At 31.9% G+C, this 14,003-nt stretch overlaps 1 protein-coding gene across 7 annotated transcripts in view; it reads right to left on the bottom strand.

Moving 5' to 3' along the window:
* Positions 1 to 8,309: 8,309 nt before the first annotated feature.
* LOC139528371 (carbonic anhydrase-like) overlaps positions 8,310 to 14,003 on the bottom strand; it is a 63,995-nt gene continuing 58,301 nt past the window's right edge. For all 7 annotated transcript variants that reach the window (XM_071324329.1, XM_071324324.1, XM_071324325.1 and 4 more), the window contains exons 3-8: positions 12,871 to 13,041; positions 12,117 to 12,265; positions 11,363 to 11,455; positions 10,771 to 10,834; positions 9,685 to 9,842; positions 8,310 to 9,221 (exon numbers count right to left, since the gene is read on the bottom strand). In XM_071324329.1, the coding sequence (XP_071180430.1) occupies positions 9,012 to 9,221; positions 9,685 to 9,842; positions 10,771 to 10,834; positions 11,363 to 11,455; positions 12,117 to 12,265; positions 12,871 to 13,041 (845 nt within the window). In that variant the 3' untranslated portion in view covers positions 8,310 to 9,011. The remainder of the gene's footprint in view (positions 9,222 to 9,684; positions 9,843 to 10,770; positions 10,835 to 11,362; positions 11,456 to 12,116; positions 12,266 to 12,870; positions 13,042 to 14,003) is intronic.

Genomic DNA, 14,003 nt, shown 5'->3' with positions numbered 1-14,003 from the left:
TGTCCCCTACGAAACGGGTCAAATCTCCTTCAGTATCTGGTTTTAAAATTATGAAAAAAATATCAGTGTACAGCTTGATAAATGCTTTGATGAATACAATCAGTCTTGTTATTATTGCAATATAGGGATTGTGGGAAAAAAATAAAACATGCGAATACGTCCCTTACGAAACGGTCCCCTACGAAACAAGTATGGGAGAAAAACGTTTCGTAGTGGACACTACCACTGCCATGGAGTCTTTTTTTAATCCTTTTTCAATTATATTCGTGCAAAACAAATAACAAGGGTTAGTTTCATGTAATTTTTATTATGTTTTTATTAACATATACATTTTTGTAATAGGGTTGATGTCTACTACGAAACTTTTTGTCCACTACGAAACGGTTTTGTCCATTACGAAACGCATCAAAATGTCCACTACGTAACGTGAGTTGAACCTTCATATGTGAAGTACTGTCTAATCTTTATCGATAAAAATGGTTTTCCAATTCAGAAAAAAAAATGATATTTTTCTAGTATTTAAAGTAAACAAACTGGAATGTCTATAGGAAACATTTAAAATTGCAAAAAATATGTGTGTTTAGAAGAAATTTCGTTACGAAACAGTGCACAAATTATGAAAATAATATCATTTTAAAGAATATTTAAGATTGCACTTTTTGTTTACAAACAGGTCTATTATAGAAGTATTCAAAATAACTCTTGAAATTAAATTTTAGACAAGTTGATTTTCCATTTTTTTTTAGGTCTGAAAGATACGCTTTTATTGAAAAACGCCCATATAAAGCACATGATATAGCCTAAAGTGTTACAATATTACTGAATATGCGCGTTCCTGTAACGATAAACGTTATTTTTTGGTAAAAACAAATAGTGGTCATTATGGTCAGATTTTGGATAATGTTAAGTTATCAAAATTTATAGGTTTTAAAATATAAGATTGTATGATATTTCGTTTGTGTAAATTATGCTCACAAAAGTACACATATGAGGGGGAGGACAGGAGCTTACCCTTCTCCCTTCTCCCACCACTTTTCTCCTTTCTTCTACCCCCGTTCTCCATTCTCCCATTAGAATAAAACATCTCCTTTTGAGATATTTTTTCTTGAAATATTAGATCATTTTTTAAAAGGAGAGATATTTTATTTTTTCTCCTTTCTCCAACTTTTTCTCCTTTCTCCCACCACTCTTCTCCTTTCTCCTACCCCGTTCTCCTTTCTCCCATTAGAATATAACATCTCCTTTTGAGATATTTTTTCTTGAAATATTAGATCATTTTTTAAAAGGAGAGATATATTATTTTTTCTCCTTTCTCCCAGCCTTCCTCTCCTTTCTCCTACCCACTTTCTCCTTTCTCCCTGTCTCCCTTACCCCTGTCCTCCCCCTCACATATAGACAATATCAGAATCGAATTTTTGCAGCACTCACACTTCATATAAAAATGCAACGGCTTCTGGAAAATGTCTTGAAAGATGTCCAATGTCGGATTTTGCCGCTTTTCACAAATAAATTTGCATTTGCGACGCTATTCATTGAAAAATTAGATTAGTTGCATGCTACATATAGTGCTTTTCCGTAATTGTGCTTTAACTTTGCAAAACAGCTACATAGTTTTTAATAATTTGCCTAGTCAAAACGACTTCGTTATCAAAAAAATTAAATGTCTTGCAAGTTTGTCCACTGGACGATTTTCATACGTTTTCAACGTTGTCTATTCGGGGTACGCTATTTATGGTGGATTATCTGTATATTTCCTCAGACAGAATTTTCTTGATGGTCAGATACTATCAATAAGACCACAAAGTATTAAAAAAAATCCGATGACTGGGGTTGTTCGTTTAGATGATGTTCTTAAGTTGTGAAAAAGTTAGTATTATGAGAGGATAAAGAAATCCTCTTTTTCAAATTTTCAAAGTTTGGAAGCGTAAAACTTCGATTTTTTTTTTATTTTTCTGCAATAAGATTCATATGTATAGAACTTGAAAGTAAAAACAAAATTGGGCCTAAAGCGTGCCATTGGCTTTATACACCTCTCCACATCATACAAAGCTTGTAAATATATGAGATGAATTATAATTAACTTTTTATTTCTGACAATCGTTTCATTTCTTAATCTAATTGTCTATTGAATTTTATAAGCAAGACCCGTTTAACTTGTAATTCCCACACACTTTTTATAGTAAAGCAAAATATATGTCTTCCTCCTTTTCGGATTTAAATGGGGAAACATTGCATTTTATTACGTTTTATGTCAATTGGTCTCTGGTAGAGAGTTGTCTCATTGGCACTCATCATACCGTATATATCTTCTCATTTCATATAGATTTATGCATTACCCAAATACTATATATTTTGTTGTTTGTTGCTAACGTTACTTTCAGTGGGAAATATTTCATGCATATTCAGTACAACTAATCATTAAGAAGTATCCATATTGATATGCAAAACAAAAATTACAGGCGAAATAAAAAAAGCTTATCCCAAATAATCATTAATCGCCTTAAAACGTAAGAAATTGACGTTACCATCATTTGTTAACGTCTCAAGGAACAAAATAAGATAAAAAAAAAAAGCTAGAAAAGTTCATTGGTTATGGGTGTCATTTCTAAGATATTTTTGTTTTTTTGTTTTAAAAGCTAGATTTAGTTTTATGATAATTTCATTTCAAAAAGTATTAGAACATAACATTTACTATATTACGAATATAAGAAATGAAGATGTAAATAAAACTCTTTGAAATTGAAAAAAAAACTATCTAATTAAAATACAGATCTCTGATTTAGTTATACTATACATGTGAGCTCATATGAAGTTTAACGAAGGAGAACGTAATGAGAGACATATTACATATAGCTCATCTATACTATTAAACGAGAAGACCTCATTTTGGGTGTCGCTTCTCTTCCTTCCACAATAAATCAATCATCATGCCTCTGTGTCCTATAGGTAACATGCATATTCGCATTTGTCATCCATTCTTATCATTATTCAGATTGAGTTATTTTGGGAGAAAAACGACAAAAAAGGAGTCCGGATATGATTCCGTCATCGGACTGACTTTTAGTCATAGATAAGACTTCCGGGTTTAAAGATGCACAAATACAACCAATCGTATGATAGATAACAAAAATGAAAAATAAATAAGCCAATCAGAGCGTTCTCCATATCATGGTGTTTAGATCGCAAGAACCACAACTATTATAAATACCTCCTTATAAAGGACAATTAGTTTTCGCGTTTATCTACATGTAAACTACGATTAATCTACTTTAATATATTGAGACTCTCTGTATTCTGTCTACTGTTTTTTTTTTTAAATGTTTTCTATTTAAGGGGTCATACCAGTTGTATATATATTAAAATAAGTAAAACATTTGACACAAGTACAACCATTTGTATGAAGGATAACAAAAATGGAAAAAAATAAGCCATTCAGAGCGTTCTCCATATCATGCATGGTGTTTACATCGCAAGAATATCAACTATTATATCTGCTTAGAAAGGACAATTATTTTTAGCGTTTCATATCATGGTGTTTAGATCGCAAGAACCACAACTATTATACCTCCTTAGAGAAGACAATTATTTGTCGCGTTTATCTACATGTAAACTACGATTATACTACTAATATATAGAGACTGTCTGTATTCTGTCAGGGACTTTCTATGTTAGTATGTTAGTATGTTAGTATAGAAAGTCGGCCCTGATTCTGTCTACTGTTTTCTTTGAAATTTTTACTATTTCAGGGGTCATACCACTTGCATCTATACTATTAAACGAGAAGACCTCATTTTTGGTGTCGCTTCTCTTCTTTCCACAATAAATTACTCAACACGACTCTCTGTCCTATATGTACAGTGCATAGTCGCATTTGTCATCCATTCATATGATTATTCAGATTGAGTTATTTTGGGAGAAAAACGAGAAAAAAGGCATCCGGATATTGTCCCGTCACTGGACGAAATTTTAAGTCAGATTATACTTCCGGTTTGCGTTTTTCTGTATACTTTGAACAAACAAATAGTACGAATAAAGTGTATTTTAATTCTGTTCAGAGTTTATTAAAGGGAGAGGGTATGTATACTATGTCAATTGACCACCATGGATCGATTACTAAACTAAGAATTGAAAGTAAATACACTTTATTCACAAAATAATATACAGATAAGCGCTAAAATTATTCATGTGAACTTTTGATACCTTTTCTGAAATTCTCCATTCATTAAATATTTTACAAAATTCATTGATTACAAAAAAAGATGTGGTATGATTGCCATGTTGAGACAACTCTCCACAAGAGACCAAAATGACACAGAAATTAACGACTATAGGTCACCGTACGGCTTTCAACAACGAGCAAAGCCCATACCGCATACTCAGCTTTAAAAGGCCCCGAAATGACGATGTAAAAAAATTCAAACGAGAAAACTAGCGGCCTTATTTATGTACAAAAAAGGAACGAAAAACAAATATGTAACACACAAACAAACGACAACCACTGGACTACAGGCTCCTTACTTAAATGTTCATAACATACTAAATGTATGTTCATATTGAAATTGATAGAAAACCAAAAATTGTGAATTTTGGAAATGAAGGAGGAGGTATAAAACTTCTAACAACACTTTACATACTTTTAACTCCGCTCTGAATGCCCGCGATTTCGCGGGTGTGTTCTAGTATATATTAAAATAAGTAAATCATGCTCAACTTCATCTAAAACTACCTCGACCAAAAACTTTAACCTGAAGCGGGACAGACACGGACGGACGAACGAACGAACGAACGGATGTACAGACTAGAAAACATAATGCCCATAAATGGGGCATAACAATTTATTGTTGAAAGGGAAAATAGTAATTTGGTGAGGTAGAGATTAAAAGTAGGCAGGACCTTTTTCGGGGCGTCGGGATCGGGTGTTTTTAAGCTCGGGATTTGGGGATTTGATCTTTTACAAAAAATCATATCCTACCATTGGCATGTTAATAAGGCTCTCAAAAGAAAAAGAAAACACTGATGGATTGTCCTAGAAGCATATCTTATTAGACTAATAATGGTCTATATATGAGCAGTTACATTTATTTCATGTTTGAAACGGGGCAAATTGTTAATTTGATTTGACTTTTACCAAAAGAATCATTGTACCAAAGGAGAAGAATAATTGTGGCCAGACACACGAAAATAATTGAATTTAACAGAAAGGAAACAAATATCGGACTTTGGAAAAAGGGAGAGGACTTTTGATACCTTTTATGAAATTCTCCATACATAATATCTTTTACAAAAAATCATCCTACAACAGTCTACAAGCTGTATATGCCCGGGATTTCGCGGGTGTGTTCTAGTATGTAGTATAATGTAATATAACGAAATCAGAGAACGATATTTTAATTAGATATATATATAGATTGTTGAAAAAAGTATTCAGTTTGGTCATGTTCAATTTGATATGGAAATTCCATTTTGTTAATTTGGTGCATTGGCTCCTTTTTGTGATGGAATGACAACCTATTTTGTTGAGCGTTATCTATTAAACGTTTTACAAGGATCTACTTACCCTTCCGCAGCATCTGAGATCACATCTAGATTTTGATGGGGTTAATTCGGGTTGCTCAGTCTTTAGTTTTCTTTGTTGTGTTTATGCACTATTGTTTGTCTATTGGTCTTTTTCTTTTTTAGCCATGACGGTGTCTGTTTATTTTGGACATAGAGTTTGAATGTCCCTCTGCTATCTTACGCCCCTTTGACAGACTAGCCTTCCAGACAATTAGTTTAATTTAGGCCTAATGAAGTAACGGCTTCTCACACTAAAATGATCAACAGATTTCTTCACGTCCCTTTACGATCTAAACCTGTTTAAAGTCTAAGCACTTTTCAGCTAAACCTGTTTAAAATCTAAGCACTTTTCAGCTAATATGTTTCTAGTCTAAACACTTTTTAGCTAAACCTGTTTAAAGTCTAAGCACTTTTCAGCTAAACCTGTTTAAAGTTTAAGCGCTTTTCAGCTAATATGTTTCTTGTCTAAACACTTTTCAGTTAAACCTGTTTAAAGTCTAAGCGCTTTTCAGCTAATATGTTTCTTGTCTAAACACTTTTCAGCTAAACCTGTTTAAAGTCTAAGCACTTTTCAGCTAATATGTTTCTAGTCTAAACACTTTTCAGCTAAACCTGTTTAAAGTCTAAGCACTTTTTAGCTAATATGTTTCTTGTCTAAACACTTTTCAGCTAAACCTGTTTAAAGTCTAAGTACTTTTCAGCTAATATGTTTCTAGTCTAAACACTTTTCAGCTATACCTGTTTAAAGTCTAAGCACTTTTCAGCTAATATGTTTCTAGTCTAAACACTTTTCAGCTAAACCTGTTTAAAGTCTAAGCACTTTTCAGCTAATATGTTTCTAGTCTACACTTTTCAGCTAAACCTGTTTAAAGTCTAAGCACTTTTCAGCTAATATGTTTCTAGTCTAAACACTTTTCAGCTTAACCTGTTTAAAGTCTAAGCACTTTTCAGCTAATATGTTTCTAGTCTACACACTATTCAGCTATACCTGTTTAAAGTCTAAGCACTTTTCAGCTAATATGTTTCTAGTCTAAACACTTTTCAGCTATACCTGTTTAAAGTCTAAGCACTTTTCAGCTAATATGTTTCTAGTCTAACCACTTTATAGCTGGACACGTTAATGCTGCAAGTAAGCACATTAAATATATAACATGTCTAGATTTAAAACATGTCAAAAATCTGTTTAATAATTGTTTTAGGTAAGTGTTTCGGTTCTAAACACAATTTTTAGAGTGTACTATGGTTACCTTGTTGATTGGTAAATCCAATTTCTTTTATAGGTAAAATAATGTTCCAAACGTATTTAAAACATGTAAATGACTTGTAATAGTGATTGGTGCCATTTATCTAATACTAGTGGTATTCTCCCAAAATGGAATATACGAGCTTAAACACCTTATGTTAATATATTGTCAATTGAATTCACGTATTCCGTAAACTCGTGAAATCCATTCCTAATACAGTACTGTAAATTCAGAAATAATTGCGTGCCTTCATAATTGCGATTTTGTCATTTTATATTAAAACGCGATATTAATTTTTGCGATATTTGAGGAAAATCCTGTTTAAATCATACAAAAAAATCAAAATGCGTGTTTGAATTATTGCAATTATAACCCTATCGCATTTTTCGCAATGATAAAAACATCGCAATAATTTCTAAATTTACAGTATCATGCACTGAGACTTATACAAATTTAAGTGACTGTTTATTACGCAGAATGGTTGTGTATATGAATAAGGTTATCTTGACGCCCCCCTCTCCCCACAGGCGTCAATTGATATCAATATCAATGCTTAAAATGGATATTATAATATCAAGTTACGACTTTGTTGGATTTATACATTATTTTACATACCAATTTTGGCTCGAAATCTAGTATATCTCTCTTGTGTACAAAAAGTGTTATATGCTGTCTGGGCGTTAAATGGCTTTCCATTTTATTAGAGGGAGAATGTAGCAAGCTTAATCTTATTAACAAATCTCAGGTTTTTTCAAAAGCAGTTTAAATGTTTCGCCTTGATTTGTATGCGCCATTTATGGGCATTATGTTTTCTTGTCTGTACGTCCGTTTGTTCGTTTGTCCATCCGTTCGTTTGTCTATCCCGCTTCAGGTTAAAGTTTTTGATCGAGGTAGTTTTTGATGAAGTTGAAGTCTAACTAGTTTCAATTATTGATCACAAACAAATATATACTCGAAACAACCCTATTGAAGGTCATAAATATTTCTATAACAGCTAACATCTAACAGCTTGTCCTCTCTCCACATTTGGAAGGCAGAAAAGAAGCTCCGCAATTAGTGTACACAATATATTTAATATCTCCTTATAAATTATATATACATGTAATCCGTTGGTTTTCGGACGTTCAAAAAGAAGTTCAATAACCGATAAAATTGAGAATGGAAATGGGGAATGTGCCAAAGAGACAACAACCCGACCATAGAAAAAAAAACAACAGCAGAAGGTCACCAACAGGTCTTCAATGTAGCGAGAAATTCCCGCACCCGGAGGCGTTCTTCAACTGGCCCCTAAACAAGTATATACTAGTTCAGTGATAATGAACGCCATACTAATTTCCAAATTGTACACAAGAAACTAAAACTAAAATAATGCAAGACTAACAAAGGCCAGACCTCAATAACCGACCATTTCTTTAAATAGTTTTATATGCAAGGCAGTCTGGAATGTAAAATTTTGCATATATTGCAAAACAGTCTAAAAGATTAATCTAAAACATACATGTAACAACATTATACAAGCAAAAATATTTAATATTTGTATATGAATAAAACAGCACATATAAAAGACTTTAAAAACATAAATTAGAATTGTAAAATGGCGTACAGTTAGTGTCATAAAAATTTCATCCATGATAATGTAAATACAATGTGCATATATCATAATTTAGTTCAAGGTTAAAAGGGATTTACTTTCTTTTATATCACAATTTCAATAGCAAATCAGTTGTGTTAAGAACCACTTTTATCTCAAGAATTCCCTGTCTGTCATCAGTAGCCAAAACCTGGTATTCACTAGTGACCTCAGACCTGGTACATGTTCCCAGTCACTTCCTTAAACATAACTGTTGTTATTCGAAAACTTATTATAATAATTATATATTGATAATTACAATGACTAAGTTAAAACACTTCATTTTACCCTGAGGCTCTAAAATGATAAAAATTGGAATGTCAATGGATTTCTTCATTAAACACCTATTTCATGTTTAAACCACCCTTTTTATAATGCATTTGAATGGGGATATATGGTTCGATCCCCCTTTAATAAATGGCTGGATCCGCCCCTGTACGTTATGACTGAATGCTAATTGGGAGTTAGTATGAACAAAAAAAATGATCAAAATTAAAGTTTTTTATAACATAAGTTATACGTCATTTCAGACACAACTGTATACTACACATCTATCTACAGATCACTTATGGCATCAGACATCAAAGCTTACTAATTAACAGAAACAATAGCACCATAAAATAAAAGTTAGAGGGGAGATTAATTTTACAATTGTTGTAATATAGTCCTTCCTCGGCATTCGTCATCACCACTCTGTTGTTGAGTCTTTGGACGGGTCGGTAGTCGTCTGAGATGTCCCGGTCTGTTTCATTGGCATAGTTCCTGTGCACCTGATGTCTAAATTTGTCAATCTGAAACAAAAATATTTTTTTTCTTGTTGATTCTTCTAATCCGGGATTTTTATGTTCCATACTTTTTATTTGTTATTATAAAATAAGAAAATGTGGTATGATAGATGATTATCCACAAAGTAAAAGGGTGTAGTGGCACTGTCAAAACCTTGCTGTACATGTTATTAACGTTATTCATCTTTTCCCAACGTTTTGTTCAGTTCTTTTCTTGTCTGTGTATTTTTCCGTTATTGTTTTTTTTAACCTTTTGCAAACAAAACCAGTTTAAACACTTCACCATTACAAAATTAACCTGTTCTGAAATGTGTATTTATGGTTTTACTGTTTTCTTCTGATTGAATGTCGATGTTACTGGCTGTTTAAGAGCCCCCTAAGCCAGTAATTGTATATTTATATATTGGTAACTGGAAAACAACCATGTAATACTAGTATTGACAGGCCTCTATATCTACAATATACATACCTGTTCTTCCGAAATAATAATATGATTCTTAAATATTGTCCATATAACACTTTCATAACATGGTGGCGTTGTTAGGCTTCCATAGTATCGATAATACACTCCAGCATCATGGGGGAATAAAGAATCTAGTGCGAAAGTATTAAGAAGTGCATGGTCATCTAAAATTTTAAAAAAAATTGACATTCATGTTTCGTTATATAAAGTGTGGTCTGAGAAGACACACATCCTTATGTATAACAATGTGTTAAACGCCATCGAAGCACTGAATTATTTATATATTTAATATTATCAATATTCAGACATAAATTTAACACCTGTAGTGCTTTTTGAGTTGGCCTTTATAGCGTTTTTATTTAAATTATTTAAATTTACTGTTTCCCATTTGCTTTGACAGTAGCCTCTTCCCATCAGTTTAAATTATAGATGATAACTTTTCGTAATAACTCTAAAAGACGCATATAAATGCACTGTAACACACATCAGTAAAAACAGCCTACAATGTCCATGCTGTATATAGTATGTTTACCATTAGTGTGCTTTATACTAGGAACTACTGCGCTTGTAACATGCATGTATATGTATTCAACTGTACATTATGATAACTCGTGTATTTGAAACGCAAATATAAACGACTACACTTTTTAAATCATAAAGACTATCGTCAACATTTCATGTTCTATATATATTGTCATTGTTGATTTTATTATACATGTTTGGGGTGGGTGCAGTCAAAACCTTATTTTCTGCGGCTATGCAATGTTTCAAAAAAATATAATGACGTTTTAAGACATCGATTATCTAGTTCTATAATCGTTCCTGATCAATGACGAGGATGTCACTATACACCGTATGGCCTTCGACAATGAGTTCTGTTTTCAGAATACCATAATTATTACAGTGACCTAGAATTACTGGCCTTATTATCCGTTATGGTAAAGTAAGAGGCGATCATAGATGGGTGACTTTTCATGGACGATCTTTTTTCTTTTCCCTATCAAAAAGGGGAGCGCACGACCTCTGCACCACAATTAAATCCGTCACAGTTACTGTATCCTGGTCTATCTTTACTTTTTTTGTATATCATACCTTTGTGTGAAATCTTGGTTAGATGCGAGATTATTTCATCAAAATGATGGTTAGTTTCTCCTATCTGAAATGATGGTATAACATGACAAAACAGGAAGAAAATATTCTTGAAGATAGTATATATTATGTTCAAGTAGAAGGATGTTATTTGTCTGTTTATCTTTTTCTTTTTTAGCCATGGTGTTTACCAATTTATTTTCGATCTATGAGTTTGAATGTCTCGCTGGTATCGTTCTCCTCTCTTCTACGTCATCATATAATCATATATATATCCTTTTTATAGACTTTTATATATATATATATATATATATATATATATATATATATATATATGTATATTCCATATTGAAATTGTATAACAATTATTTAAAAGATTTTTGTTTAGGCAATTCGAATTACACTTGCTATAAATTAATTTTTGTTACTTTACGATTTTAATCAAAAAGGTAATCTATAGTCAAAAATTATAAAAATAATCTTGTATATTGATTCGATGAATAACAATTTTGCTACAAACTGTTAGTAAGAAGAACCGGAACGATCAATAAACTTACTTATGTATACAGAGTTTCAAATCTGGCACTATACTAACCTCAAACAAAAAAGCTAATACTGCAAGTCCTCCTGTCTTGTTCAGAGCATTGGAAAACACACCGTGTTGACTATTATACAGGACAACATGCATCTGGAGAAAAATAATACAATGTTGATAGATACATGTAGAAGTAGTCAAAAATAAAAATAAAAGTAAAACAAAAATAAAGATGTTATTATGATGTAAATAGCATAAATTGAAACGTCTGTTTGAATCCTCTTTCTTATGGAAACTGGATATTTAATCGAATGATGTTTCTCGGGCTGTACAATATACATACACTAAAAGGATCATCATCTTAAATTCTTTGAATAATCTATTATAATCTATTAGAACTTGGTTTTTCTCGGTCTCTTTCGTATGCTACCTTTCGTCTCTCTGCGTTTTACTTTGAAACTGTCCAGACAGAATCCAGTCCATTCCCTCATCTAAAGTATTTATTGCCTTAATTTTTGTTTTATCAAAGCGGTTGTAATTATGAATATTCAGCGCTATTTAATCAGAAATCCATGCATTCAAAAGAAATTGTGCAAATTGAGTTCAACCCAGTTTTCGGCGGACTTGGCGTTGGTTGATCTATAGTTTCATGTAAATTTTTATTTGTAGTGCTATGAAAACTTTAGTTGTTGCCATTTTATTGCCTGTTTTTCATAGATTTTATAGTTTTTGAATGCTCCTTTATTTGCTATCTGCTAGGTTCATCAATTTGCTAAGTTCATTCGTTCTTTTGTTTTACTTTATTTTTAGTTACCTCCATAGGGTATTGTTTTCCGTTAATGTTATGTTCGGAACCTCTTTTATCTTCGGAACCCCAGTGAAAATGGAATTGTTCTGCATTATACACTCCAGGCAATCCACCACCACTTAACTGCAGGTTATTTCCCTTTAAATCTATCTGAACTGAATAATAACAATAAATCATTAATAAAATGCAATTTGGAAACAATTTGGGTGTAATAATAGTAGTGATATTAAGTCGTTTAAAACCTATTAAAAGATCATTACAGGGTTGAAATTGAATCATAATGATTGTTAAAATGTATACAATGTTTAACATTTATTTAGTTTGTAACCGTAACAAGTGTTTCAGGATATATAGTTTGGAATAGTAAGTAAACAATAATTAAAAAAAAAAAAAAAACGTACGCTAGGATCAATTGCCTATCTTCTATGTATTTTTTGTAAAATTGCTGCTTTTGACTGCTCAAACTCTACCTAATTATCTTCCATTTTCTTTCAATAAAAAACGTCGATTTGCGTGTAATTGATCAAAGATCAACCAAGGACTGACCAGAGTTATTATTATTTTCTTTGTAGTTTAAACTTTACTAGCTCAATTTGATCATTTGTTTTGCAGTTCACAAGTAGAAATAATGTAATTGAAGTGTTATTGTCGAAAATTATAAAAAATAACGGTCGCAATTTTCCCCATTTTTCTGCTTTGCCTTTTTGCTACAATTGCAACCACTGCGCTCCTCCCAAATAAAAGATAGAAAAAAACTTACCACTATGGCCATTATTTTCTAGGGTCATTTTAAGATTGGTTACATTCTTTATATGATCAAAGTTAAACTGTGGTAAACTGTTGTTGACTACTACTTCGGACACTCCTATACTAATCGGCGATTGCTGTTGTCCACCACAGTTTGGATAACTATTGGGCCAAAATTTAGGTCCTAAAATATATTAAATATATTATTGTAATTGTATTATAAATTCACATCGTGATCAAAACCGTTTCGTTATGTTATATGTGTACACGCAGTACAATACTCGGACAATACATCCTTATTTACTATTATAGTTGATAACTTTTACGGCATTTGATCTCTGGACCCAGTTGTTCAAAAGTGTCGCTAAATTTAACGACGATTAAGCATAACAAGAGAGTTGTCTACACCAACATTTTACTTGGCATTATTAAAATAATTTTAAAGTCATTCTTGCACTCTGTATTTGATGAACAGTAGTCCCTTTCTCTAATTTTCGTCATGCATAACATATTTACCACTTGACGTTAAGCAACAATCAATCAAGCAATTAAATATATTCTAATTTACACGAGATTTTATTTTAGGATGTTAGCTACTCTCTTTCAAAATAACTAGTCTTTTCAGAAAATGTTATAAAATAAAAGCAAATAAGTAAAAGAACTAAAAAAGCAGAAAAAAAATATGAGTCCGTGTGCTTGTTTTCGAGATGTATTATATGCCGTTGGAAATTTCGTGGGAAAAGATTCTCTCTAGATTTTTCATACTTTTTACATTGTCCGTTTTTCTCTTGCTATGAAAAAATAACAAGGATTGTATAAGATTTTTCAAATATGGCTTTTAAAGCTTTAATAAAATTATGAAAAGAAAAGTAGGAGTTCGTGGGCAAAATTTTTAATAGCAAAACATCGATAAAACCAGAGGATTCCGAAACTCTGGAAAAAAATCAAAAACAAGGAGCGAATATTAAAAAAAACGTTCGTCATAAAAGTACATAAGACAGTTTGTAGGAATAATTTTGCTAATCATTGCACCTACAATTATTGCTAACATAGAAAAAGAAAAAAATATGCCAATGAATTTAAGTTGTGTAAACTCGTGTTGTATTTAACCTCATGTTTATATAGTACGACGGTATGACATGTTAG

The sequence above is a fragment of the Mytilus edulis genome, chromosome 6 (assembly GCF_963676685.1).
Source record: "Mytilus edulis chromosome 6, xbMytEdul2.2, whole genome shotgun sequence".
Taxonomy (NCBI): domain Eukaryota; kingdom Metazoa; phylum Mollusca; class Bivalvia; order Mytilida; family Mytilidae; genus Mytilus; species Mytilus edulis.
The sequence above is the reverse complement of the archived record's forward strand: the minus strand, read 5'-3'. Positions and strand labels throughout refer to the sequence as shown.